A 24,407-nucleotide genomic window follows, 5' to 3' on the forward strand; every position below is an offset into this window, starting at 1 on the left:
GAACCCTGGTCTCCTGCATTCCAGGCAGACGCTTTAACCTCTGAGCCACCAGGGAAGCCCCTCACTCTTAAAGGGCACACACCAAATCCACATGCTCTAAGACCCAGGGAAGAAGCAGGAATTTGAAAGGAGCTTGTGTCAGACCTACCTGGTGATCTTTGAGTTTCCTAGAGAGGCAGAAGGCAACTGAAGCTCACCTTGGAGACAAGAGGACTGGCAGCAGCCATTCGGGGGAGCTTGTTCTACGAGGACACTGGCGCTGGCAAGCACCATTATGGAACCCTCCCTCCAGCTTGTTAGCTCTGAGACCTGACCCTGCCCACCAGCCTATAGGAACCAACACTGAAACACCTCAGGCCAAGCAACTAGCCAGGGAGAGGCACAGCCTCATCTACCAGCAGGCTTGTTATCTTAAGACTCTCTGAGCCTACAGAAACCCCTGTACCCAGCCCTGTCTACCAGAGGACCCAAGACCTATGTCCACCAGAGGACCACACACCAGTGTGGGGTCCACAATCCTCTGGACTTCAGCTCCACCCACCAGCAGGCAACACAAAGTTTGGGACCCTCAGGGTCATGTTGCAGAGACCAAAGAAACCAACCAGTTCCACCCATCAGTGAGCAAGTACTAACCCTGCATAACCCTCCCTCCACCATACACACGGCTATGCACCCCAGAACCTGATTCTGCCTACCAATAAGCCAGCACTAACCCTGGGATCCCTTAGGGCTCAGCAGCCAGTTGCCTCATGACCCAGCCCTGCCCCCCAGCAGAAGTGAAGTGAAGTAAGGGAAAGGCGCTCAATCATGTCCGACTCTTTGCAATCCCACGGACTATCCAGTCCACGGAATTCTCCAGGCCAGAATACTGGAGTGGGTAGTTGTTCCCTTCTCCAGGGGATCTTCCTAACCCAGGGACTGAACCCAGGTCTCCTACATTGCAGGCAGATTCTTTACCAGCTGAGCCACCAGGGAAGCCCAGTAAAAACACCTTCCATATAAGATAGGGCCTGGCAACAAACCACACCAGGGGGCCAGAAAGCCGACTAGACCACCCACAGTTGTCCGCCACGTCAGAAGGACCCACATAGCCCACACAGGGAGTATCCCTGGGTCATGCAGTGCTGGTGACCAGAGGGGAGTGTGCTGCTGGCAGGCTCTTACATAAAGCCACTCCTCTGCGGTCAAGAAACATAGTCAACCTAACAAATACATACAAATACACATCAATAACCTCAGATATGCAGATGACACCACCCTTATGGCAGAAAGTGAAGAGGAGCTAAAAAGCCTCTTGATGAAAGTGAAAGAGGAGAGTGAAAAGGTTGGCTTAAAGCTCAACATTCAGAAAACGAAGATCATGGCATCCAGTCCCATCACTTAGTGGGAAATAGATGGGGAAACAGTGGAAACAGTGTCAGACTTTATTTTGGGGGGCTCCAAAATCACTGCAGATGGTGATTGCAGCCATTAAATTAAAAGATGCTTACTCCTTGGAAGAAAAGTTATGACCAACTTAGATAGTATATTCTAAAGCAGAGACATTACTTTGCCGACTAAGGTCCGTCTAGTCAAGGCTATGGTTTTTCCTGTGGTCATGCACGGATGTGAGAGTTGGACTGTGAAGAAGGCTGAGCACCGAAGAATTGATGCTTTTGAACTGTGGTGTTGGAGAAGACTCTTGAGAGTCCCTTGGACTGCAAGGAGATCCAACCAGTCCATTCTGAAGGAGATCAACCCTGGGATTTCTTTGGAAGGAATGATGCTAAAGCTGAAGCTCCAGTACTTTGGCCACCTCATGCAAAGAGCTGACTCATTGGAAAAGACTGATGCTGGGAGGGATTGGGGGCAGGAGGAGAAGGGGACGACAGAGGATGAGACGGCTGGATGGCATCACTGACTTGATGGACGTGAGTCTGAGTGAACTCCAGGAGATGGTGATGGACAGGGAGGCCTGGAGTGCTGCGATTCATGGGGTCACAAAGAGTCGGACACAACTGAGCAACTCAACTGAACTGAACACATAAAGAACTAAATGAAATGGGAGACAAGCAATCGACCTGATAAAGAGTTCAAGACAATGATGGTAAATATGTACAAAGGATTCTTGGGAGAAGACTAAATGAACAGAGTGAGAAATTAGAAGGTTTCAACAAAGAGTTAGAAAATACAAAGACCCAAACAGAGATAAGAAATACAATCAATGAAATGAAAAATACCCTAGAAGTAATCAACAGAAAATTAGATGATGTAAAGGAATGTATCAGTAAGCTGGAAGACACAATAGTGGAAATCACTGAAGCTAAACAGAAATAAGAATAAAAAGAAATACAGAAAAGAAGACAGTTTAAGGGACCTTTGGGATAACATCAAGTGTACTGACCATCACATTACAGATTTTCCAGAAAGAAAAGAGAGAGAAAAGGGCAGAGAACATATTTGAAGACATAATAACTGAAAAGTTTCCTAACCTGAAAGAAAACAGACATTTAACCAAAGGAAGCACAGAGAGGCACAGGAAGGATTAACCTAAAAGGACCACACCAAGACACATTCTAATTAAAATCAAAGATAAAGAGAGAAACAAATAAACAAACAAAAAAAAATGATAAAGAGAGAATATTAAAAGCAGCAAGGAAAAAGCAACAATTATACATAGAAACTCCCAGAGGCTATCAACTGACTCTTTAGCAGAAACTGCAAGCCAGAAGGAAGTGGCACAATGTATTTAAAAGTGATGAAAGTGAGAAACCTTCAACCAAGAATAAACTACCTGCCAAGGTTTCTGTTCAGATTTGATGAACAAATAGAAAATTTTACAGACAAGCAAAAGCTGAGAGTGCAGCATCACCAAACCAGTTTTACAAGAAATGTTAAAGGAATTACTCTAAGTGAAAAAGGTCACACTAGAAACATGAAAATTATGAGAGGAAAAAGCTCATTGGTAAAGGACCATACACAGTAAAGGGAATAAATCACCCATGTACAAAGAGGAAGGTCAAAAGACAAAAGTAATAAAATAATTTATAACTACAATAGAGAGTTAAGGGATACACAAAGCAATTAGATGTAAAATATGATTCAGGAAACGGTAAACGTAGTTTGTGGGGAGTAAAATGCAGGGTTGTTAAAATGTGTTTGAAATGAAGAGATCACTGGCTTAAATCATCAGATAGATCTTGACAGATCAACAGATAACTATATGTAAGCTTCATAATAACCACAAACCAAAAATCTGTAATAGATACACAAAAACCAGAAAGGAATCCAACTAACAAAAGAGAGCTATAGATACAGAGAACAAACAAGTGGTTCCCAGACGGCAAGGAGATGGGGGAGGAAATAAATAGGTGAGAGAGACTAGGTCGTACAAAATAAGCCCAGGGTATGAAACGTACAGTATGGGGAATATAGTCAGTAAATATGTATTATTTTTGTATGGTGACAGATAATAACTAGACTTAGGGTCGTGATCAGCTTGAAATGCAGAGACACACTGACTCGCTATGCTGAGGAACAGGAAACGACATAGTGTTGTAGGTTAATTACACTTCAAAAACCAAGAAAATCGAGTAAGAGAGACCGGATTTGTGGTTACCACCGTGAGGGGTGGGAAATGGGAGAACTGGATAAAGGTAGCCAAAGTCAAAACTTCCTGTTGTAAGATAAATAAGTACTAGGATATAATGTACAACTTGATAAAAATAATTAACGCTGCTGTATGTCATATATGAAAATTGTTAACAGAGTAAATCGTAAGCAGTCTCATCACAAGAAAAAATTCTTTTTTCTATTTCTTTAACATTGCATAGATGTTCCCTAAATTCATGTGATAATCATTTTATAATGTATGTAAATCAAGTCATTACACTGTGTATCTTAAACTGATACAGTGTCAATTATATGTCAATAAAACTGGAAGAAAAAAAATAAGGGAACAATGTCACTTTAAAAATAGCATGTGACTTAAGAAATAGAGGCAAATGTAGACTCTTTGAGAGCAAATCGGGAAAGTCACATAGAATAACCCATTGTGACCTATTATTGTAGCATCATTTCATCACTGGAAAACACCAAAGGGAGTAGCTTATTGAAATCCCTTCTGCCCAATGAACCAGTAATGGTCTGTAATTGTAATAAAGCTAACATTTTCTAATATGTTAGGAAGTATTTTCATCAACATTATTTCATTCGATTCTCAAAAGAACCCCGTGAATTTGATATTCCTCCATCCTTCAAATGCAGCCAAGGGAGTGATAACAGAGTGTAAAGTCAATATTCTGGAGAAGGGCATGGCCACCCACTCCAGTAGTCTTGCTGGAGAGTCTCATGGGCAGAGGAGCCCGGCCGGCTGTAGTGCAGAGGGTCACAGACAGTCAGACACAACTGAAGCGACTCAACACGCATGCACGCAAAGTCAGTATTTCTCTGGCTCGACAAATTTAGGGGCTCCCCTCCCCCTAGACACCAATGTCTCCAAATCATTCCAGGAAGCACAAGCATGCATGGACCTAATCCCCCTCATCCCTCACTGACACCACCATCCTCACTTGTCTAGAGGCTGAAGGTGCCTCTGGATGCTGCTAGAACTGCTGCTGGGGCGCTGCTAAGGTACCAGGCGCATTGTTTACGCACTCCTGCCCACCTCCCCACCTCCCCTCTCTTCCTTGGAACCAGCTCAAATCCAGTTCCCCACACTGTGCTCCCAGTCACATCCTGCCTCAGCAGCACCAGGAGCAGGGCCCCTTCACCCACAGTCTCTTATGAAGACCCTGCCTTCATCACTGTCTTAGGGATGTTTTAGCAAAATTACTCTTTAAATTTCCACACTACTTTCTTATTGCTGTCCTCTCTCCCTCCAAGCCAGGTGTAAGTCAGCAGGGCGTCAGGAGGACACATTATGCTACTTCCAGCGCCGTTCCTCTTCCGGGCTCGGTACCCTCTCCTGTGCCTTGAATCCTGCTTTCCTCTGGAGGGGCTCTGCCCGGTGACCATCCTTTAGGCACTCGAGCAAAAGACTCAGGACAGCTCTAACCATCTGATGATTTGGACATGCCCAGACTTGTCTGAATCCCGGGGAGACCATGCGTATACTCAAGCCTCATGTGGTATCTACTCTCTCCACAATTCCTCTGGGCTAAACTGGAAATCAACAACTTTCATCAGCCATAGGATTATTAGGGGTTTCTTCCTCCAAATGCAAAATTCCACCTCAAAACTTTAACTTAGGTTTCAAACAGACAAAAACCCCACATCAGAGTATCTTAGGAAAAATGTGTGAATCCTGGATGATCCAACTTACTGCCTCAGGGTAAGACTGTGTCATATGCTGCACAAACATCTGGACCTCCGTGCAGAAGCTCTTCCTCACTCGCTTGGCATGGAGCCCCATCTCTCCTTAGGACCTTCCTCCCCAGTTACGCCCGCCAGAGGCCCCTCAAGATCTCTGCATGTGGGGGCCTACTGCTCTTGCCACCCTTCTGCTCTGTTACTCTGTCACTCTGGTGCCTTTGGCTAGCTAATAACTCGGGACCATGGAGGCCATGAAGTTAAAAGATGCTTGCTCCTCGGAAGAAAAGTTAGGACAAACCTAGACAGTGTATTAAAAAGCAGAGACATCACTTTGCTGACAAAGGTCCATATAATCAAAGCTATGGTTTTTCCAGTAGTCATGTATGGGTGTGAGAGTTGGACCAAGAAGGTTGAGCGCTGAAGAACTGATCATTTTGAGCTGTGGTGTTAGATAAGACTCTTGAGAGGCCCTTGGATTGCAAGGAGATCAAATCAGTCAATCCTCAAGGAAATCAACCCTGAATACTCATTAGAAAGACTGATGCTAAACCTGAAGCTCCAATACTATGGGGACCTGATGCAAAGAGCCAGCTCATTGGAAAAGACCCTGATGCTGGGAAAGACTGAAGGCAGGAGGAGAAGGGGATGACAGAGGATGAGATGGTTGGATAGCATCACTGACTCAATGGACATGAGTTTGAGCAAAATCCAGGAGATAGATGGTGAAGGTCAGGGAAACCTGGTGTGGTGCAATTCATGGGGTTATAAAGAGTTGACACGAGGCTGGGGCTTTACCCTGCTTCTGGCCAACAAGAAAGTTTCTTCTTCTCTTTAGACTCATAGAGAACAAAGTTGTGGTTGCTGGTGGGGAAGTGGGGGGAGGGCAGAACTGGGAGTTAGGGATTAGCAGATGCAAACTATTATACACAGAATGGATTAACCACAAGGTCCTACTGTATAGTACAGGGAACTATATTCAATATCCTATGATAAACCATAATAGAAATGAATATGAAAAAGAATATGCATATGAATAACTGAATCACTCTGCATTTTCCAAAGCAGAAATGAACATAACATTGTAAATCAACTATACTTCAATAAAATAAATATTTAAAACAAAAAACTTTCTGCTTCTCTTGAATAGCTCTTCCATACTGTGAAACTGCTGGGCTCCTGCTTTCAAAGTTCTTTATTCCCTTCATGCTAAAGCTCCTTCTTCCTAGAGTATAGTGAAAGTGAAAGTGAAGTTGCTCAGTCGTGTCCGAATCTGCGACCCTGTGGACTGTGTCGCACCAGGCTCCTCTGTCCATGAGATTCTCCAGGCAAGAATGCTGGAGTGGGCTGCCATTTCCTTCTCTAGGGGATATTCCCGACCCAGGGATTGAACCCGGGTCTCCTGCATTGCAGGCAGACGTTTTAACCTCTGAGCCACCAGGGAAGCCCAGGAGAATGAGGAAATGTCTATACACAGACTTTTGGTCCAGACTTGTTTTCTCGTGATACTTCTTCCACTGTCCACTGCTCCTCCCTATGGTTCAATAGCCTTCAAGGTTCCCACAAGTCCCTCTCCATCCTATACATATCTGAATCCCAACTCTAGTTCTGTCTTGGAAGGCTCTGGGCCAGATAAAAAGCACCGGGTTCAGTGCAGCGGAACAATCCAGGAATGAGAGAAGGAGGAACTCCAGAACTTGCTGTGGCAGGAGGCTGAGCTGCCAGGCCACACAGAGGAACTCCAGGAGGATGGTATGGCCCAATATCACAGCCCCAAGGCCACAAAAATGTACTAAATATGGATTTAAGCACATTTAAGAACTATCTAACAGAAGCTGCTTTCTTGTACATAATGAGGAATTTGATGAAAGAAGATGAGCAGTAACAGTCATCTACTTGATAAAAGCCATCAAGAGGGAGACAGTGGCCCAGAGTAGCCTTCACAGTTTTCAAAACATACCTTCTTCCAGAAGAGCCCATGAAGAATGAAATAAAACACAGAATCTCAGTATTCAGAATTCTGCTCTATCAATTTGATAAAAATGCTTCTAATCCAATTACAACTTAAAAATTTTGAGTCTTTTATATCCCACAACCAATGATGCTATGAGATAGAATGGTTGAGTTATAGAAAGGAAGGAAGGGAGGAAGGGAAAGAAGGAGGGAAGAAAGAGAAAGAGAGAAAGGGAGGGACAAAGAAAGAAAGGGCAGAAAAAGAAAATTTTCTTCAAAATTTAGTGTCTATTTATTTATTAAGACTTTTCAGCAGCTGTAACTTTTTATCACATTATTAATGCTGCCATTTCCACATCTTAGGAATGACTTTAGATGGATGGATAAGGCCTAGGTAGGGCCACAGATTGCCACCCGTGCTTTAAATATTGTGCTCTGACTCCAAGAATAGAAAAGAGACAAGTGAAAAACAACTTCACAGAAGGTGCTATCCTCAAAGCACAATTGGACTTTAATTTGGGGAAAAATTCACATATATAGAACTAGCTTGGGGTTTTAAAACATCAGATCATGGTCATGGTCCTGGCTTTTGAAACTTATTCCCTTTCAAAAAACAAAATTTAAATGAGAGGAAACACTCAGCATTTATTTTACAAGGAAACTGACCTCAAAATACAAATTATTCATTAGTAGAAAATCCATTTTGTATTTCATATGCTATTAGCTAATCTTAACTTGAGATAATTGGGGAAGATATTTTAAAATTCCTTTTGTGCTTTTCATAGAAAGCAGTCAAGCACAATGGGCTATCAATTGACGTTAAATATAAGAGTTTTGTTTTTAAAACCTAGATGATTTTTTCTCAATCCACAGACTGAAAACTGTATCACAAAATCTTTCAATTATTTCTTTCACTTCCTCTAGTTTGTACTTTAGAGGCAGAAAGGTCATATGACAAAGACATGAAATGCTGTAATAATCACTTATTATAAAGATAACCATGGTTCTATATCAAAACACACACTGCACATACACACACGTTCTTTTTCATCGTGTTGCCCTTTTAAAATTCCCCTGTGTTTTTCTGCATCTCCTAGTCTTCATGGTGCAGCCTATCTGCATCACCTTGTCTCTCATTTGCCCCTCCAGATCTACTCGGACCCTTCTCCATTCTCCCCTGGGCCCTGGAAGGCTGAGCTTGGAGACACCCACCCACTTCCTTACACTCTGCCCTCTGGGTGGTTCACTTGGAGGAAGTTCAGGAAGAAGACAAACAGAAAGTGAGGCCATGGTATTTATTCCACAGCTTCCTCTCTGCTAAGTACCTCTGCAACAGGATACCATTCTTGCCATGTGGCCCTCCCCTTTAAGCTCCCCTGTTTGGGTTCCATTGAGCCCCACTCCCCTTGCTCCTTCAGGCCGGGGTATTTGTTCCCTGTCAGGACCCTGTCTAACCCAGAAGACTTTCTTTTTTAAAAAATTTATTTTATTGAAGTGTAATGATTTACAATGTTGTGTTAATTACTGATGTACAGCGAAGTGATCAGTTACACATACATATACATTTTTTCATATATATATGATAATTGGGAAAGATTATATATATATGTATAATGTATATATATACATTCTTTTCCATTATGGTTTATTACAGGCTAGGAATATAGTTTCCTGTGCTATACAATAGGTCTTCACTGTTTAGCCAGTCTATATACACTTGTTTGCACCTACTAATCCCAAACTCCCAATCCATTCCTCTCCTACCCTACCTCCCCCTTGGCAACCACAAGTCTGTTCTCTGTATCTGTGTGTATGTTTCTGTTTCTTAAATAACTTCATTTGTGTCATGTTTTAGATTCTACATATAAGTTATAGCATATGGTATTTGTTTCTTCTGATTTACTTCACTTAATATGATAAAATCTAGCAAATCTATGTTGCTGCAAATAGCATTATTTAATTCACTTTTACGACTGAAAGGTATTCCATTGCATATACATACCACATCTTCTTTATCCATTCCTTTGTCAATGGACATTTAGCTTGTTTCCATGTCCTGGCTACTGTAAATACTGCTGCTATGAACACAGGGATGCATTTATCTTTTTGAATTATAGTTTTGTGCAGATATATGCCCAGGTGTGAGATTGCTGGATCATACAACAAATCTAGTTTCAGGTTTGTGAGGAACCTCTGGCTTGAAACTCAACATTCAAAAAAACAAAGATCATGGCATCCAGCCCCATCACTTCATGGCAAATAGATGGGGAAGCAATGGAAGCAGTGACAGACTTTATTTTGGGGGGCTCCAAAATCACTGCAGATGGAGACTGCAGTCATGAAACTAAAAGACGCTTGCTCCTTGGAAGAAAAGCTATGAAAAACCTAGACAGCATATTAAAAAGCAGAGACATTACTTTGCTGACAAAGGTCTGTCTAGTCAAAGCTATGGTTTTTCCAGTAGTCATTACGGATGTGAGAGTTGGTCCATAAAGAAAGCTAATCACCAAAGAATTGATGCTTTTGAACTGTGGTGTTGGAGAAGACTTGGACTTGAGAGTCCCTTGGACTGCAAGGAGATCCAACCAGTCCATCCTAAAGGATATCAGTCCTGAACATTTATTGGAAGGACTGATGCTGATGCTGAAGCTCCAGTATTTTGGCCACCTGATTCTAAGAACTGACCCATTGGAAAGACCCTGATGCTGAGAAAGACTGAAGGCAGGAGGAGCAGGGGATGACAGAGGATGAGATGGTTGGATGGCCTCACCAACTTGGTGGGACATGAGTTTAAGCAAGCTCCGGGAGTCAGTGATGGACAGGGAAGCCTGGCGTGCTGCAGAACATGGGGTCTCCAAGAGTCAGACACAACTGAACAACTGAACTGAACTGAATTGAGGAACCTCTATAGTATTTTCACAGTGGCTGCGCCAGCTTACATTCCCACCAACAGTGTAGGAGATTCAGTAGCCTTTCTGAACTTCCTTCTTCTCTTGGTTTCTGGATATTGCTCCCTTTCATCTAATCCTGCTTTCCTGACTAATCCTTCTGGAGCATGGCTGTCATAGCTCACTAGCAACGTGCATATTCCTTTGTAACAGTGCTCTAACCTCAACACGGAGCTTCTTGCTTCTTTAAAGAACATGGGGAAGACACAGAAAATTGTGGTATAGATTCACCACCCACCCCAAAACATATATACACACACACAACCCCTATAGGTGTACAGGTGTATATTTTTCTTTAAAAATTAGTTCAGTAACAATTTGAAAATCATAACAGTGACAGATTTTATTTTCTTGGGCTCCAAAATCACTGCGGATGGTGACTGCAGCCATGAAATTAAAAGATGCTTGCTCCTTGGAAGAAAAGCTAGACAGCATATTAAACAAACCTAGACAGCATAATAAAAACAGAGACATCAACACAATAATAGCAGGAGAATTTAACACTCACTTACACCAATGGACAGATCATCAAAACAGAAAATTAATAAGGAAACACAAGCCTTAAATGATACATTAGATGAAATGGATTTCATTGACATCTTCAGGACATTCCATCCAAATGCAGAAGAATATACCTTCTTCTCAAGTGAACATGGAACGTTCCCCAGGATAGGCCACATTTTGGGTTACAAATCAAACCTCGGTAAATTTAAGAAAATAGAAATCATATCAAGCATCTTCTCCAACCACAACTCAATGAGACTAGATATCAACTACAAGAAAAAAACTGTAAGAAAAACAAACTCATGGAGATTAAGCAACATGTTTCTAAATAAACAACAGGTTACTGAAGAAATCAAAAGGGAAATAAAAAATTTCTAGATGCAAATGACAAGACAATGAAAACATGACAACTTCTTATAGCAATGCAATCCTACCTCAAGAAACAAGAGAAATATCGAATAGACAACCTAACTTTACACCTAAAAGAACTGGAAAAGGAAGAACAAAACCCCCCCAAAATCAGTAGAAGGAAAGAAATCATAAATATCTGAGCAGAAATAAATGAAAAAGAAATGAAAGAAACAATAGTAAAGATGAATAAAACTAAAAGCTGGTACTCTGAGAAGACAAACAAAATTGACAAGCCTTTAGCTAGACTCAAGAAAAAAAGAGAGAAGAATCAAATCAACAAAATTAGAAATGAAAAAGGAGAGGTTACAACAGACAGTGCAGAAATACAAAGGATTATAAGAGACTATTATGAACAGTTATATGGCAATAAAATGAATAACCTGGAAGAAATAGACAGATTCTTAGAAAAGTTCAATCATCTAAGACAGAACCAGGAAGAAATAGAAATTATGAACAACCCAATTACAACCACTGAAATTGAAGCTGTGATCAAAAATCTCCCAAAAAACAAAAGCCTGGGACCAGATGGCTTCACAGGAGAATTCTATCAAATATTTAGAGAAGAGTTAATGCCTATCCTTTTAAAACTCTTTCAAAAAATTGCAGAGGAAGGCACACTACCAAACATTCTATGAGGCCACCATCACCCTGCTGCCAAAACCAGACAAAAACAACACAAAAAAAGAAAACTACAGGCCAGTATCACTGATGAACATAGATGCAAAAATCTTCAACACAATTTTAGCAAACAAAATTCAGCAACACATCAAAAAGCTCATACACCATGACCAAGTTGGGTTTATTCCAGGGATGCAAAGATTCTTCAATATATGCAAATCAATCAATGTGATACATCATATTAAATTGAAAGATAAGAGCCATATGATAATCTCAATAGATGCAGAAAAAGCCTTTGACAAAATTCAGCACCTATTTATGATTAAAAGTCTTCAAAAAAATGGGCAAAGAAGGAACCTACCTTGACATAGTAAAGGCCATATATGAGAAGACCACAGCCAACATTATTCTCAATGGTGAAAAACTAATAGCACTCTCCCTAAGATCAGGAACAAGACAAGGGTGTCCACTTTCACCACTATTATTCATCATAGTTCTGGAAGTCCTAGCTACAGCAATCAGAGAAGAAAAAGAAATAAAAGGAATCCACTGGAAAAGAAGAAGTAAAGCTCTCACTGTTTGCAGATATTGTACAGGATACTGTACATAGACAACCCTAAAGATAGTATCAGAAAATTGCGAGAGCTAATCAGCGAATTTAGCAAAGTTGAGGGATACAAAATCAATACAGAGAAATCACTTGCATTTCTATACACTAACAATGAAAATCAGAAAGAGAAATTAAGGAATAAATCCGATTCACCATTGCAACAAAAAGAATTAAATATCTAGGAATAAACTTACCTGCGGAGACAAAAGAACTGTACACAGAAAATTATAAGACACTGATGAAAGAAATCAAAGATGACATAAACAGATGGAGAGATATTCCATGTTCCTGGGTAGGAAGAATCAATATTGTAAAAATGACTATACTACCAAATGTAATCTACAGATTCAGTGCAATCCCTATCAAATTACCAATGGCATTTTTTCATAGAACTAGAACAAAAAATTACACAATTCATATGGAAACACAAAAGACCCCGAATAGCCAAAACAGTCTTGAGAAAGAAGAATGGAGCTGGAGGAATCAACCTTCCTGACTTCAGATTATACTACAAAGTTACAGTCATCAAGACACTATGGTACTTGTACAAAATCAGAAATATAGGCCAATGGAATAAGATAGAAAGCCCAGAAATAAACCCATGCACCTATGGGTACCTAATTTTTACAAAGGAGGCAAGAATATACAATGGGGCAAAGATACAGTCTTCAATAAATGGTGCTGGGAAAACTGGACAGCTACATGTAAAAGAATGAAATTAGAACACTTCCTAACACCATGCACAAAGATAAACTCAAAATGGATTAAAGACCTAAATGTAAGACCAGAAACTATAAAACTCTTAGAGGAAAACATAGGCAGAATCCTTGATGACATAAATCAAAGCAAGATCCTCCATGACCCACATCCTAGAGTAATGGAAATAAAAACAAAAGTAAACAAGTGGGACCTGATTAAACTTAAAAGCTTTTGCACAGTAAAGGAAACTCTAAGCAAGGTGAAAAGACAACCCTAAGAACGGGCGAGAAAAATAGCAAATGAAACAACTGACAAAGGATTAATTTTCAAAATATACAAGCAGCTCGTACAACTCAATGCTAGAGAAACAAACAACCCAATCAAAAAGTGGGAAAAACAGACATTTCTCCAAATAAGACGTACAAATGGCTAACAAACACATGAAAAGATACTCAACATCACTCATTATTAGAGAAATGCAAATCATAACCACAATGAGGTATCACCTCACACTGTTCAGAATGGCCATCATCAAAAAGTCTACAAACAGTAAATGCTGGAGAGGGTGTGGAGAAAAGGGAACGCTCTTGCACTGTTGATGGGAATGTAAATTGATACACCCACTATGGAAGATGGTATGGAGATTCCTTAAAAAACTAGGAATAAAACCACCATATGACCCAGCAATCCCACTCCTAGGCATATATCCTGAAGAAACCAAGTATCCTATTGTTCACTGCAGCAATAGCTAGAACATGGAAGCAACCTAAGTATCCATGGATGGGTGAATGGATAAAGAATTTGTGGTACATATACACAATGGAATATTACTCAGCCATAAAAGGGAACATATTTGAGTCAGTTCTGATGAGGTAGATGAACCTAGAACCTATTATACAGAGTGAAGTGAGTCAGAAAGAGAAAGATAAATATTGTATTCTAATGCACATACACGGAATATAGAAAAATGGTACTCAAGAATTTATTTACAGAGCAGAAATGGAGAAACAGACATAGAGAATAGACTTACGGACATCAGGAGAGGGGAGGAGAGGGTGAGATGTATGGAAAGAGTAACATGGAAACTTACATTACCATATGTAAAATAGATAGCCAACGGGAATTTGCTGTATGGCTCAGGAAACTCAAACAGGGGCTCTGTATCAACCTAGAGGGGTGGGATGGGGAGGGGGATGGGGAGGGAGATCGGAGGGAGGTTCAAAAGGGAGGGGATATATGTATACCTATGGCTGATTCATGTTGAGGTTTGATAGAAAACAAGAAAATTCTGTAAAACAACTATCTTTCGATAAAAAAATAAAATAAAATAAAAACACACACACAGAGACATCACTTTGCCAGCAAAGATCCATATAGCCAAAGCTATGTTTTTTCCAGAGAGTTGGACCATAAAGAACACTGAGCACCAAAGAACTGATCCTGTCGAACTGTGGTGCTGGAGAAAACTCATGAGAGCCCCTTGGACAGCAAGGAGATCAAATCAGTCAGTCATAAAGGAAATCAACCCTGAATGGAAAGACTGATGCAGAAGCTGAAGCTCCAATAACCTGGCCACCTAACGTGAAGAGCTGACTCACTGGAAAAGAACCTGATGCTTGAAAAGACTGAGAGCAGAAGGAAGAGAAGGCAATAGAGGATGAGATGGTGGATGGCATCACTGACTCAAAGAACATGAGTTTGAGCAAACCTAGGGAGATAGTGAACGACAGGGAAGCCTGGCATGCTGCAGTTCGTGGGGTCACAAAGAGTCAGACACCACTTAGCTACTGAACAACAACTCTAAAAATCATAAAAGTAACACGTTTGTTACAACCAGTGTAAAAATACGTAAAGCAAAGTCAAAGCTCTTCCCCAGTACTTCTGGTTCTTTCCCCTTCCCCTCACTCACCTTCTCCTTGCCTTGCCCTTAGATATAGAATGTGAACACCTTGGACTATCTTTCTTTACACTGTTTCCATGATATACAAACCCACAGCAAACATATATACTCATATATAGAAAGGAGTGTGATTTTCAGTCTTTAGAAAAAAAGAGCATACTCTACCTTATTTTTCAACTTACTAAATATCTAGTTCCATTCTTTAGAGATTAAATATATTTAAATTTATGTAGCTATTTCTCCATTGATTGACACTCCATTTTTTTTTTCCAGCTGCTTTGGCTACTACACATAATGTTGCAATAAACACCCTTATACATATATTCTTACTAGTGCATCTATTTCTGTGACCTAAAGTCCTAAAATAGGGTTGGTAGGTCAAAGTTACATATAGTTTCAATTACACATGGAATCTTCCCAGATCAGGGATTGAACCTGTGTCTCCTTCATTGGCAGGCAGATTCTTTACCACTGAGCCACCAGGGAAGCCCTGATCTTACTTTCTGTCAACATAAATTACAGATAATTTTCTATGTGTTACATACTTTTAGTAGTCAGCTTCAATGGCTGGATATAGCCATTAGTATTGTGGAGCTTCTTAAAAATTTTTGGGGGATTTATCAAACCTCAATATCAATACAGGGGGAATTGATATCTACTTCCCATAATGTTGTCCAAAGAGAAATCAAAGCTTTGACACTAGCATTAAAAACAACAAAATCTACTATAAATATGCCTCTCAATCCTTAATCAGTTGACATTAATTACATCTTTTGATGGGCACAAGCACTGATCAAATGATTCACAATACCAAAAGGAACTATGCCTGAGGCACGTGGCTCCATCACCACCTCAGTAACTTCAAAGGAGAAAGATCATGAGGTTGCTGAGCAGAGCACTGCAGCACTGGGGGTCTTCCTGAGCATGGTGACCCAAGTTCCATGTGATTCTTCCGGCATTAAAAGGGTCTATTTCAGATCAAAGGTAAAAGAAGGCCAGAAAAACAGAAGGGAATCCCAGTCCCAAGGATATCACTATCCAGGTTAACACAACTAGAGTCCCTCAGGCTTGAGAAAATATTACATTCCACAAAGGCTTGGGAACATAACATACAGCAGTTTCCATAAAACCAGAGTGGCAGTGAAGTGAGGGTGAGGGTGTGGGAAGAGGAGGGCCAGAGAAGACAAATCTGGCCACCATCCATTGTTAACATATTCTCTGTTTGATCATATCACCATCAGACAAGAAATTCCTGTGCACAGACCTGGGAATGAAAAGTAAGGAAAATTATAATGCCAAAAGGAGGTGGACCAAGAGCGGTCACGCCATTTCCCGTGTGGATGGTAATGCTGGCTTTCACTGCCTGGTCTTGCGAGAAGGAGAACCAGGTTTCAGTCTTTCCTGGGAATTACTACTTGCCCATAACACTACAGAGCCCTCCAACTGGAAACAGATCTCATTATTTTGCCAGACTTAATCTCTTACTTGAGTAGTTAATAAGCGCTTTCAATAACCTTAATCGCATCACTTCAATTAAATGCCCAGATGCTATTTCCACAGGAAATAAATGTCTACAGACCATAAACTCAACTTGGTTAATAGCTAACGTGGGAGAAAGGTGGGAACTGGACTCAGATAAAGGGCTACTGTTGGGTGATGGTAAATGAATGATCCACCCTCACATGGGGCTGTCTGAGGCCTCCGTTGGGATATGGAGGTAGGAGAAGTGAAATGAAACACAAAGGCAGCTAGAAGCAGGAAAATTCTCCCTGTGTGGACCCACCGGCTGCTGAAAGTCACTGAAGGATCCATAAAAAAATGAGGATCATGGCTACAGAGAAGGGGGACTGATGGGAGACAGGAGACAGGAACACAAGATACAGATGAAAAACAGTATCTGGAGAACTCCCTCCCTTCACACTTTTCAAAGGATGATGATAAGAAACAATGTTTGGATGTCCCAGAGGAAGGTCCCAGCAAAAGAGAAGTTACCCATGCCAGAAAAACAAGGTTTTTCCTGCTCCCATTTTTCTGCCTTCCAACGCCTTTTTTTTAAATAAAATGTTAGGAGCACAGGCAGTCTTCCTGCCAAGGAATCCACGTGATTTTAATGACTGGATCCTAAAGTGCTGTGAAGATCCCAGCAGAAAGCTGGGCCAAGGAAAGGGAATGGTTCTGAGCAACTGTATGGAGAGGTCTCATGAAAGGGTGACCATCTGTTGAACTGGCCCTTCAGTGAGTTCAAGGTCAGTCATCAGAGAAACTGAATGTCCTCTGTGTGCCTACCTTGACCCAGATGCAATAGAACTTTTATAATATCTTTTTTTTAATAGAAAAAGGACAACAAAATAAAAAGATAATTCTAAGTTGGGATGGGGGGACATTTACTGAAATTCAGTGTACTTATTGTAGTTTCTGGAGAAGTGGCACACCCAGTCATAGGATTTAGTGTGACTTTTGAAAAGAGCCTTTGGGGTTGTGGTGGCTCTTGCATGCCCAGTCTCTAGAATAATAATTATTATTAGTCTCTGTCTAATAATTGCAGAGAGCTTCCTTTCCATATTTTGAAAGCTCCAGCATCCACACAGAGAAAGGATTTTCATCACTAGGGTTCTATGACACATGACATAAAATCTACAATTCTATGACTTCGCTGATGAAGCAGTTTGGTTCTATTAGGAAGTAGCAAGTTTCATCAAACTGAGAGCAGTATACTACAAACACAAAATGAAGAACATTTACTACACTTTAAAGAATCACACCCTGGATCAGTGATTTAGAGAAATTTCTAAAATGGCAAGAGTCCAAAATGAACAGAAGCTTTTAAAATTCCTCTTTCCTAGATAGATACTTTTATCTCAAAAATTTCACACGATGTTTCCTCTCACCTTTAAGGGACTCTATGTTATATCACAAGCCTAGACAAGGCATTGACCATATGCTGTGAAATGACTACTGAAAAAGAACCTATTACCTACACAAGGGCATGCAATACCCTGGGTACCTGGCTGCACTGAACTGGAACATTGTGTGAATACAGGAGTGGCACTTTAATAAACTCTTTGGGTCTTACTGAACTCACTTATAGAACCGCCAGAACTATTTTCATGTAAAATTTTAAATCACATGAAACATACAAGCCAAATTAGCTCTTTAGCACTTTCTGCATAAGACACGATGTTATACCAGTAACAGCAAAAACCCATATATAAAACATAACTTCATGATAAACATTACTTTGTGCTGATTTGAGAAATAAAAAAAGAGTTAAAAAAAACCACAAAATCTGAACCAAGTTTCTTCAAGTTAGAAGGAATTCATCCCTCTTCTAGTATTTAAAAAAAATTTTTTTTGTCATAAAATAAGACCACTTACAAAAGTGATCACTATAAAGAAGCAAAACCAAAACCTGAAACCTCTGACAATAGAGGAGCAAAGACACAGTATGCTTCCACTCTTAGGGAATCCCAACCAATCCAGGCTACCCCAGCAGTGTGAAGAGCAGAATTTAGGTCAAGGGGCCAATCAGCATCAAAGGCAGTGACAAGTCGCTACTTCTCTCTGCCCAGTCCTGTTTCCTTTGAGAGTCCTGTGTTCAGCAACCATGGAGGCAGCTTTAGAGCATGCCAAAACAAACAAATGAAAAAAATTAAAGGCATTTACAAAATATTGCTTCTAGAAGCAACTACACCCCTAACCCCATAAGTCAACACCACCTCCACACTCCTTAATAACAGTCCCAGCTGTACTGTTACAAGGTGAATTGACTTGGCCAAGGAATATTGATTCATTGTTAATTAGCCAGTCTCTGAATAGCATGAGCAGATTGCCTGTGGGTCGCCCGTGAACACATGTAAAGCATTTTAAACTGGGACTAACCTGGAGGTGACTGGTGCTGGGGCTGAGCTGTGGTCCTCCCGGGCCCCAAGGTCTTTTCCAAAGGTTCCCCGGGCACCAGCCGAGGTTGGCCCACTCTGAGGGAGGTCGAGCTGGCCCCTTTGGTCTCCGTGACCTTGGCAGAGGATGGTGGCTCCAAGGTGTCAGCAGAGAGGGACCCAGAGAAAGCACGGCTCCTTCCAGAAAGAGAGTCATCAAGAGTGGCTTCTCTCTCTCCAGGCGGTGAGGAGAGCCGGAGGATCCTATGATGCTGCTGAGGGCTGGGGAGCCTTGGAGAGAGAGGTGAGGGAACAGGCGACATCCGTTTGCGCGTGCTGGGTGGAAAGGCTGAATTATTAATTACCGTGCCAGGAGCAGCCAGCGCTAGTGGGGGCAGCCTTTTCTCATCACTTCCAGGGTCCACGCCACCACGGGGCAGATCCAGAAACGAGGTTTTGCGGCTGCCTCTTCCAAGCCCAGCTCCCCTCCTGCTCCTGGTTTCTGGGAGGGTGTGGGCGCCAACTGTGCCAAAGGGAAAGCCCAGCCGTTTGCCCTCAGCAGCAGCATCTAACTTCTCGCTCTCTATCACCTTCAGGAGGACCTTGTTCACAGCCCCCTCAGTGCTGGCTGGGGGGCATTCCCCAGCTGATGGCTGCCATGACCTGTCCCTTTGCTGTTCCTGGTCCAGGCCCCTGGCTCCCCAGGCCCCAGCCTCAGCTCCCGGGAGGGTGAGCAAGTCTGCACCTGGTGTGAACTCAGCTGGGGCTGCTAGGCCAGGGGCGATCTTTCCCTCACCCTCAGGATGCGTTTTGACTACTCGCTGTACCTGAGTGGGCAGATCCTGGACTCTGGCCACCACTCTGGAGACAGGCTTCTTCCTATGAGTCCACTCAGCAGCCTTCGCTCTCCGGCGTCTCTCTGCCGCTGGTTCTTTCTCAGGCTCCTTGTGACTTTCAGTCAAGCCTGTTTGCTGATGCACCAGCCTGCGAGGGGTTCTCTTCAGCTCCGTAGCTCTATCATCCCCTGGCTCCGTGGAGCTGCAGTCAGGGGGCAGCCCGCCTCTTCCTAGCCCTGCATCTTCAGAAGGCTTCTTGATGCTTCCCAAGGCAGAGTCAGCATCCAGTGTCCTGGGGGCCTCTAGGGTGCATCTCTCTCTCCTCTGCAGGGATGAAGTAAGCTCCCCATTGAGGAGCAAGTTGCCTCTCTCCTCCAGAAGCCAAAGATGAGACCTTGTTCGAGAGAGAGGAAGAGAACTGCTGAAATAGGCCTGGTCCTTCCCCCGCAGAGGAGCCAATTCCTGTCCTCCATGCCCCTTTCTTTTTGTCCTCTTCTGCAGGGAGCTTTGAGAGAGCCCCTCAAAGCTCTCTCTCCTTCCACCAAACCTCCGGGCCTTTTTGTTCCCGTGGGAGCTCCTCTTGTTGAGACAGCCCACTGAGGGCTCCCCAAGCCAGTCGCCAGCACTCTGGAAACAGTCATCCTCAGAGGCCAGGCTCACAGAGAGTTCAGGCAGCTTCCCCTCCTGGTTCCCCATCGTAATCCCCAGGATGTGGCCTGAGCTCAGCAGACCGGCCAGCAGTCTCTCCCTCTCGGCAGTGAGTTTGTACAGTTCAGTCAGAATGTCTTTCGTGGGAGTCGGCTTGAAAAAGATGTCGCCTGGATGTTCGTTTGGCTGCCGACTGAGGCTGTGGAGGTCGGACCCCTCCCTGACTTGGTAGCAGTTGTGAAACCCTTTACTGGCTCTGTCTAGAGTTACAGTGTCCTTGTACGAAAATCCTCTGACTTCGCCCCTTGGAAGATAGAAGCTGATGTAGCAGACTTCGGTAATGGGTTTACGCAATTGGAGGGTGCAGTGAGTGCCTTCCATTATGCCTACCTAATTATTCATGCCTCGGAGATGCTGGTCTGTGGTCAGGCTTCTGAGGCTCCAGTGGTGGGGCATGTGATGGTGGCAGTGTGGGGAAAGCAGCTGACAGTCATCTCCAGCAACGAGACTGCCTGTGAGGGAAATGGGAGGAAAGCAGCTAGTCTTAACAGACTGCAGGAATCACATACCGACAGAAATCAAAGCGTTACCGGTCTTACTCTTCCTCTCTGGCTGCTCAGTCAACTCAAGACATCAGCCAGAAGGCTGACTGTAACCTCTTCCCCGCTGCCAGCCCACCCTTGACTAGCAAAGCTTTTCTACAGCTGAGAATAGGAGAGTGCTCTAGTATTAGCCCCAAGACAAAAGTCCCTTTGTCCCTTTGCCCTATGCGGGAACTTAATGTATACCCTAAGCAGGTCTCTCAACTTCTCAAGGTTTCGTTTAGGTTCTTCTATAAAGCAGAGCTAACATACTTCCCAGAAATCCTGAGGAGAGGGGACTTTGAGATCCTTAGAAAACATAACCATTTTAGTAACTCGGATTTGGAAGAGTACTTTGCAAAAATGAGTCAAACCTTTTTACTCTCCAAGAAGCACCTTCTAAGATTTGAGATTATGGATCAGACAGTAAAGAATCTGCCTGCAATGCAAGAGACCCGGGTTCCATCCCTGAGTCAGGAAGATCCCCTAGAGTAGGAAATGGCAACCCACTCCAGTATTCTTGCTTGGAGAACTCCATGGACAAAGTACTTGGTGGGCTATCATCCATGGGGTCACAAATAGTCAGACATGACAAGCAACTAACACACACTCTATGTAACTTAAAGAAATACAGAGGAAAGATATTAGGCACAAATCTGACGTCTCTTCTGGACACAATTCATAAATTCTGCTAAAAGAGCTAAAAGTGAAAATGCTTAATTTTAAATTTAAAAGAAGTAACTCAGGCATCTTAATCAGATTCTCTTTGTTTTGTTGTTGTTGTTGTTGTTTGTTTGTTTTCCTACTTCTTGCCTATCTAAAGTCAAATGGAATGGCAGAGAAAAAGGAAAAATCTGTAAGCCATTGCGGGCCCTGTATGGACTTTCAATCAATGACTTCACCGTCAAAGTGGCTGAAATGTCACATCGATGGGGAAGGCAGCTGCTCCCTCCTGTGATGTGAAGTTTCCCAGGGGCGTCTCTCTGGCTAACATCCCTCCACACAATCATGAGCTTAGAATTCTATATTATGACACTTCATTTCTCAAATGAAGGCACTGCCCAGTCTTCAGGACTTCCAAGCTTAAAAAGAAATCCCCTGGGGAGGGTAACATAATAACCATTTATTAACCATTGATATCCTCAGTGATATCTCAGGTCTCTACATAAAACTACATTTTGAGAGTAGGAAGAGAGAAAGGAAGAAGAGCTTTTTAACAGAGACTCCTTACTGAAGACATATGAAAATAAGAGGGATAAAATGAAAGTAAAAAGAAAAGAAAGAAAAAAAAAGCAACCATCTGGTCAACCCAGAAGTTCCAGAAGGACTCGGGGTACTCACAGGGGTTAAAGGGCAAGAAGAGAGGAAGCAGAGAAGAAATGGGAGGCCAGCTGAGGCCTTGCCTCTCTCACAGCTTTCTATGGGATTGTTTCAATTCAACTATAATATCTCTAAAACTTGTCTAAAATGCTCATTCCTGGCCTTTCTTAAAGGTGCCCATATGTATAGATTCTTAATAGTACAAACTCTCTGAATATATCTAAGAACACATTTTGGAGGTGGTTTTTTTGTTCGGAAGTGGTAAAACAGTCATAAACAACCAGTTATAAAAGCAACTGCATAGCTGCCAATACCCACTCTTCATGATGCTAAGCATTGAGAGTTCAACTTAGGAACTGTCAAAAAACTGAAGTGAAGCTGCTGAAGTGCTATTATCCTAAGTTGCACAAAGATGGGAAAGGTCTTGTCCTGCCTTCAAGCATCACTCTCCTCTAGTTCTTATCTTCTCAGTTTCCCTGGATTAGAAGAAGTGTGTGATGTGGGAGAAGGGGAAGAGTCAAAGTTTTTTTTTATATATATATATATAATCTGTTCAGAGTAGCAGCACAAAGTTCATGCTATGATTTCAGATGAAACCATGATAGCCTATTTTAAAAGTCTATGCCCTAAGAGAGGGAATTTTATGTATTGAATATAAACATGTGCTCACTTTTATTTTGCTATCTCATTTAACAAACATATTTCCCTTTTAGAGATGAAGAAATTGAAATTCAGAGAGATTAAGGACCCAAGAGGGTCCTTAATTAAGGACCCTGGTCTACGGCCATATGGCTCAAAAGAAGGAAGAATAAAACCTAGATCCGTGTCATTTCATGGCTTTGTAGGTAAAGTGGCTCCTTATTCACTGCCTCCTAATGCTGAACTAATTTTTCAAGAAATTTGAATAGAAGAGTTCCTTTATTTTGCTAGCTTGGTATTACTCACATTATTTCTTCAAATATGTCTCACATCTCGCTACTTTCACAACTCGTATTTTGGCATGTCTGATCAGACAAAATGCTGTTCTCCAAGGCTGTCCCTTAAGCAATATAATTCAGGGTCAGAGCACCAGAAACTCACTGCATCTGTACCTGTCAAGTAGAACTCTTGAAAATTCTAATACAGAAAATAAGGAGGAATAGACTCATATGAAGGCTATATCTTTTGCGAAAATTATAGACATACTGTGCTCTTCTATAGGGTTAACTACTTTTTTCTCCTTGTCTTTATAAGTCTTGATTATACACATGGAGAAAATGTCATGGTTAGTATTATGTATATTAGTCATGGTTGCGAAACTAAAGCCAAGTTTTAGGAAATTATGAGATGGGATTTTATAGCAATAAAACCACAATTCAAGGCATGAAGCTACTATTTTTTAAAAAAGACACTTCCACATAGAAATTTCAATACAGAATGCTCTTTTTGGTGCCCATGTCTAAGGCCAGGGAGTCGCAGAACAGAGAGAGGAAAAAAAAAAAAAAACAGAAACAGGAGTTTGTCCCATATTCTTGGGAAACTGCATTTTCTCCAATCTGGGCACTGGGGACTAGAAGTGTGTTAAAAGACTGTACTGAACACAGGCTAAGGAGCTAGAACATCCCAGGAGCCATGGCGAATCATTAAAGAATCCTAAGCAAGGCATGCTGCTTGTTTAGATTTGAATTATAGAAAAATCACTCCAGAAGCAAAGTGGAGACTAGACCAAGAAGGGCTAAGTAAGACTAGGGTTACTGGGCTTCCCTAGTGGCTCAGATGGTAAAGAATCTGCCTGCAATGCGGGAGACCCAGATTGGATCCCTGGGTCTGGAAGATCCCCTGGAGAAGGAAATGGCAACCCACTCCAGTATTCTTGCCTGGAGAATCCCATGGACAGAGGAGCCTGGTGGGCTACAGTCCACGGGGTCGCAAAGAGTCAGACACAACTGAGCCAACTAACACTTTCACTTTCATATCATATATAAGTTCTATGCAAGATAATCACACTCCATCCTGATTCAACCACTGAACACACCTTTAAAATCTATACAGAATGCATGGAGTAGTTATCTGAGTACTCTGGAAAGTCAACAGTAGCAAGCCAGTTGGTGAAGCAGAGTGGACTTTGAAGTGTCATCCAACTGCTTTATTGCAGTTAAATTTGTCCATTTTTTCCTCCAGTAGCCAGCCCCTTGGCCTAGACTCAGATCACCCTGCAACATGAAAGTGAGTAACA

The 24,407-nt window shown here is 42.0% G+C and overlaps 1 protein-coding gene across 1 annotated transcript in view; it reads right to left on the bottom strand.

Annotated features, from left to right (window-relative positions):
• FMN1 (formin 1) overlaps window positions 1–20,784 on the bottom strand; it is a 437,404-nt gene extending 416,620 nt beyond the window's left edge. Inside the window, exon 1 of the mRNA XM_018054501.1 lies at window positions 18,812–20,784. Coding sequence (XP_017909990.1) covers window positions 18,812–20,672 — 1,861 coding nt within the window. The 5' untranslated portion in view covers window positions 20,673–20,784. The remainder of the gene's footprint in view (window positions 1–18,811) is intronic.

This window comes from Capra hircus, chromosome 10, assembly GCF_001704415.2.
Source record: "Capra hircus breed San Clemente chromosome 10, ASM170441v1, whole genome shotgun sequence".
Lineage (NCBI taxonomy): Eukaryota > Metazoa > Chordata > Mammalia > Artiodactyla > Bovidae > Capra > Capra hircus.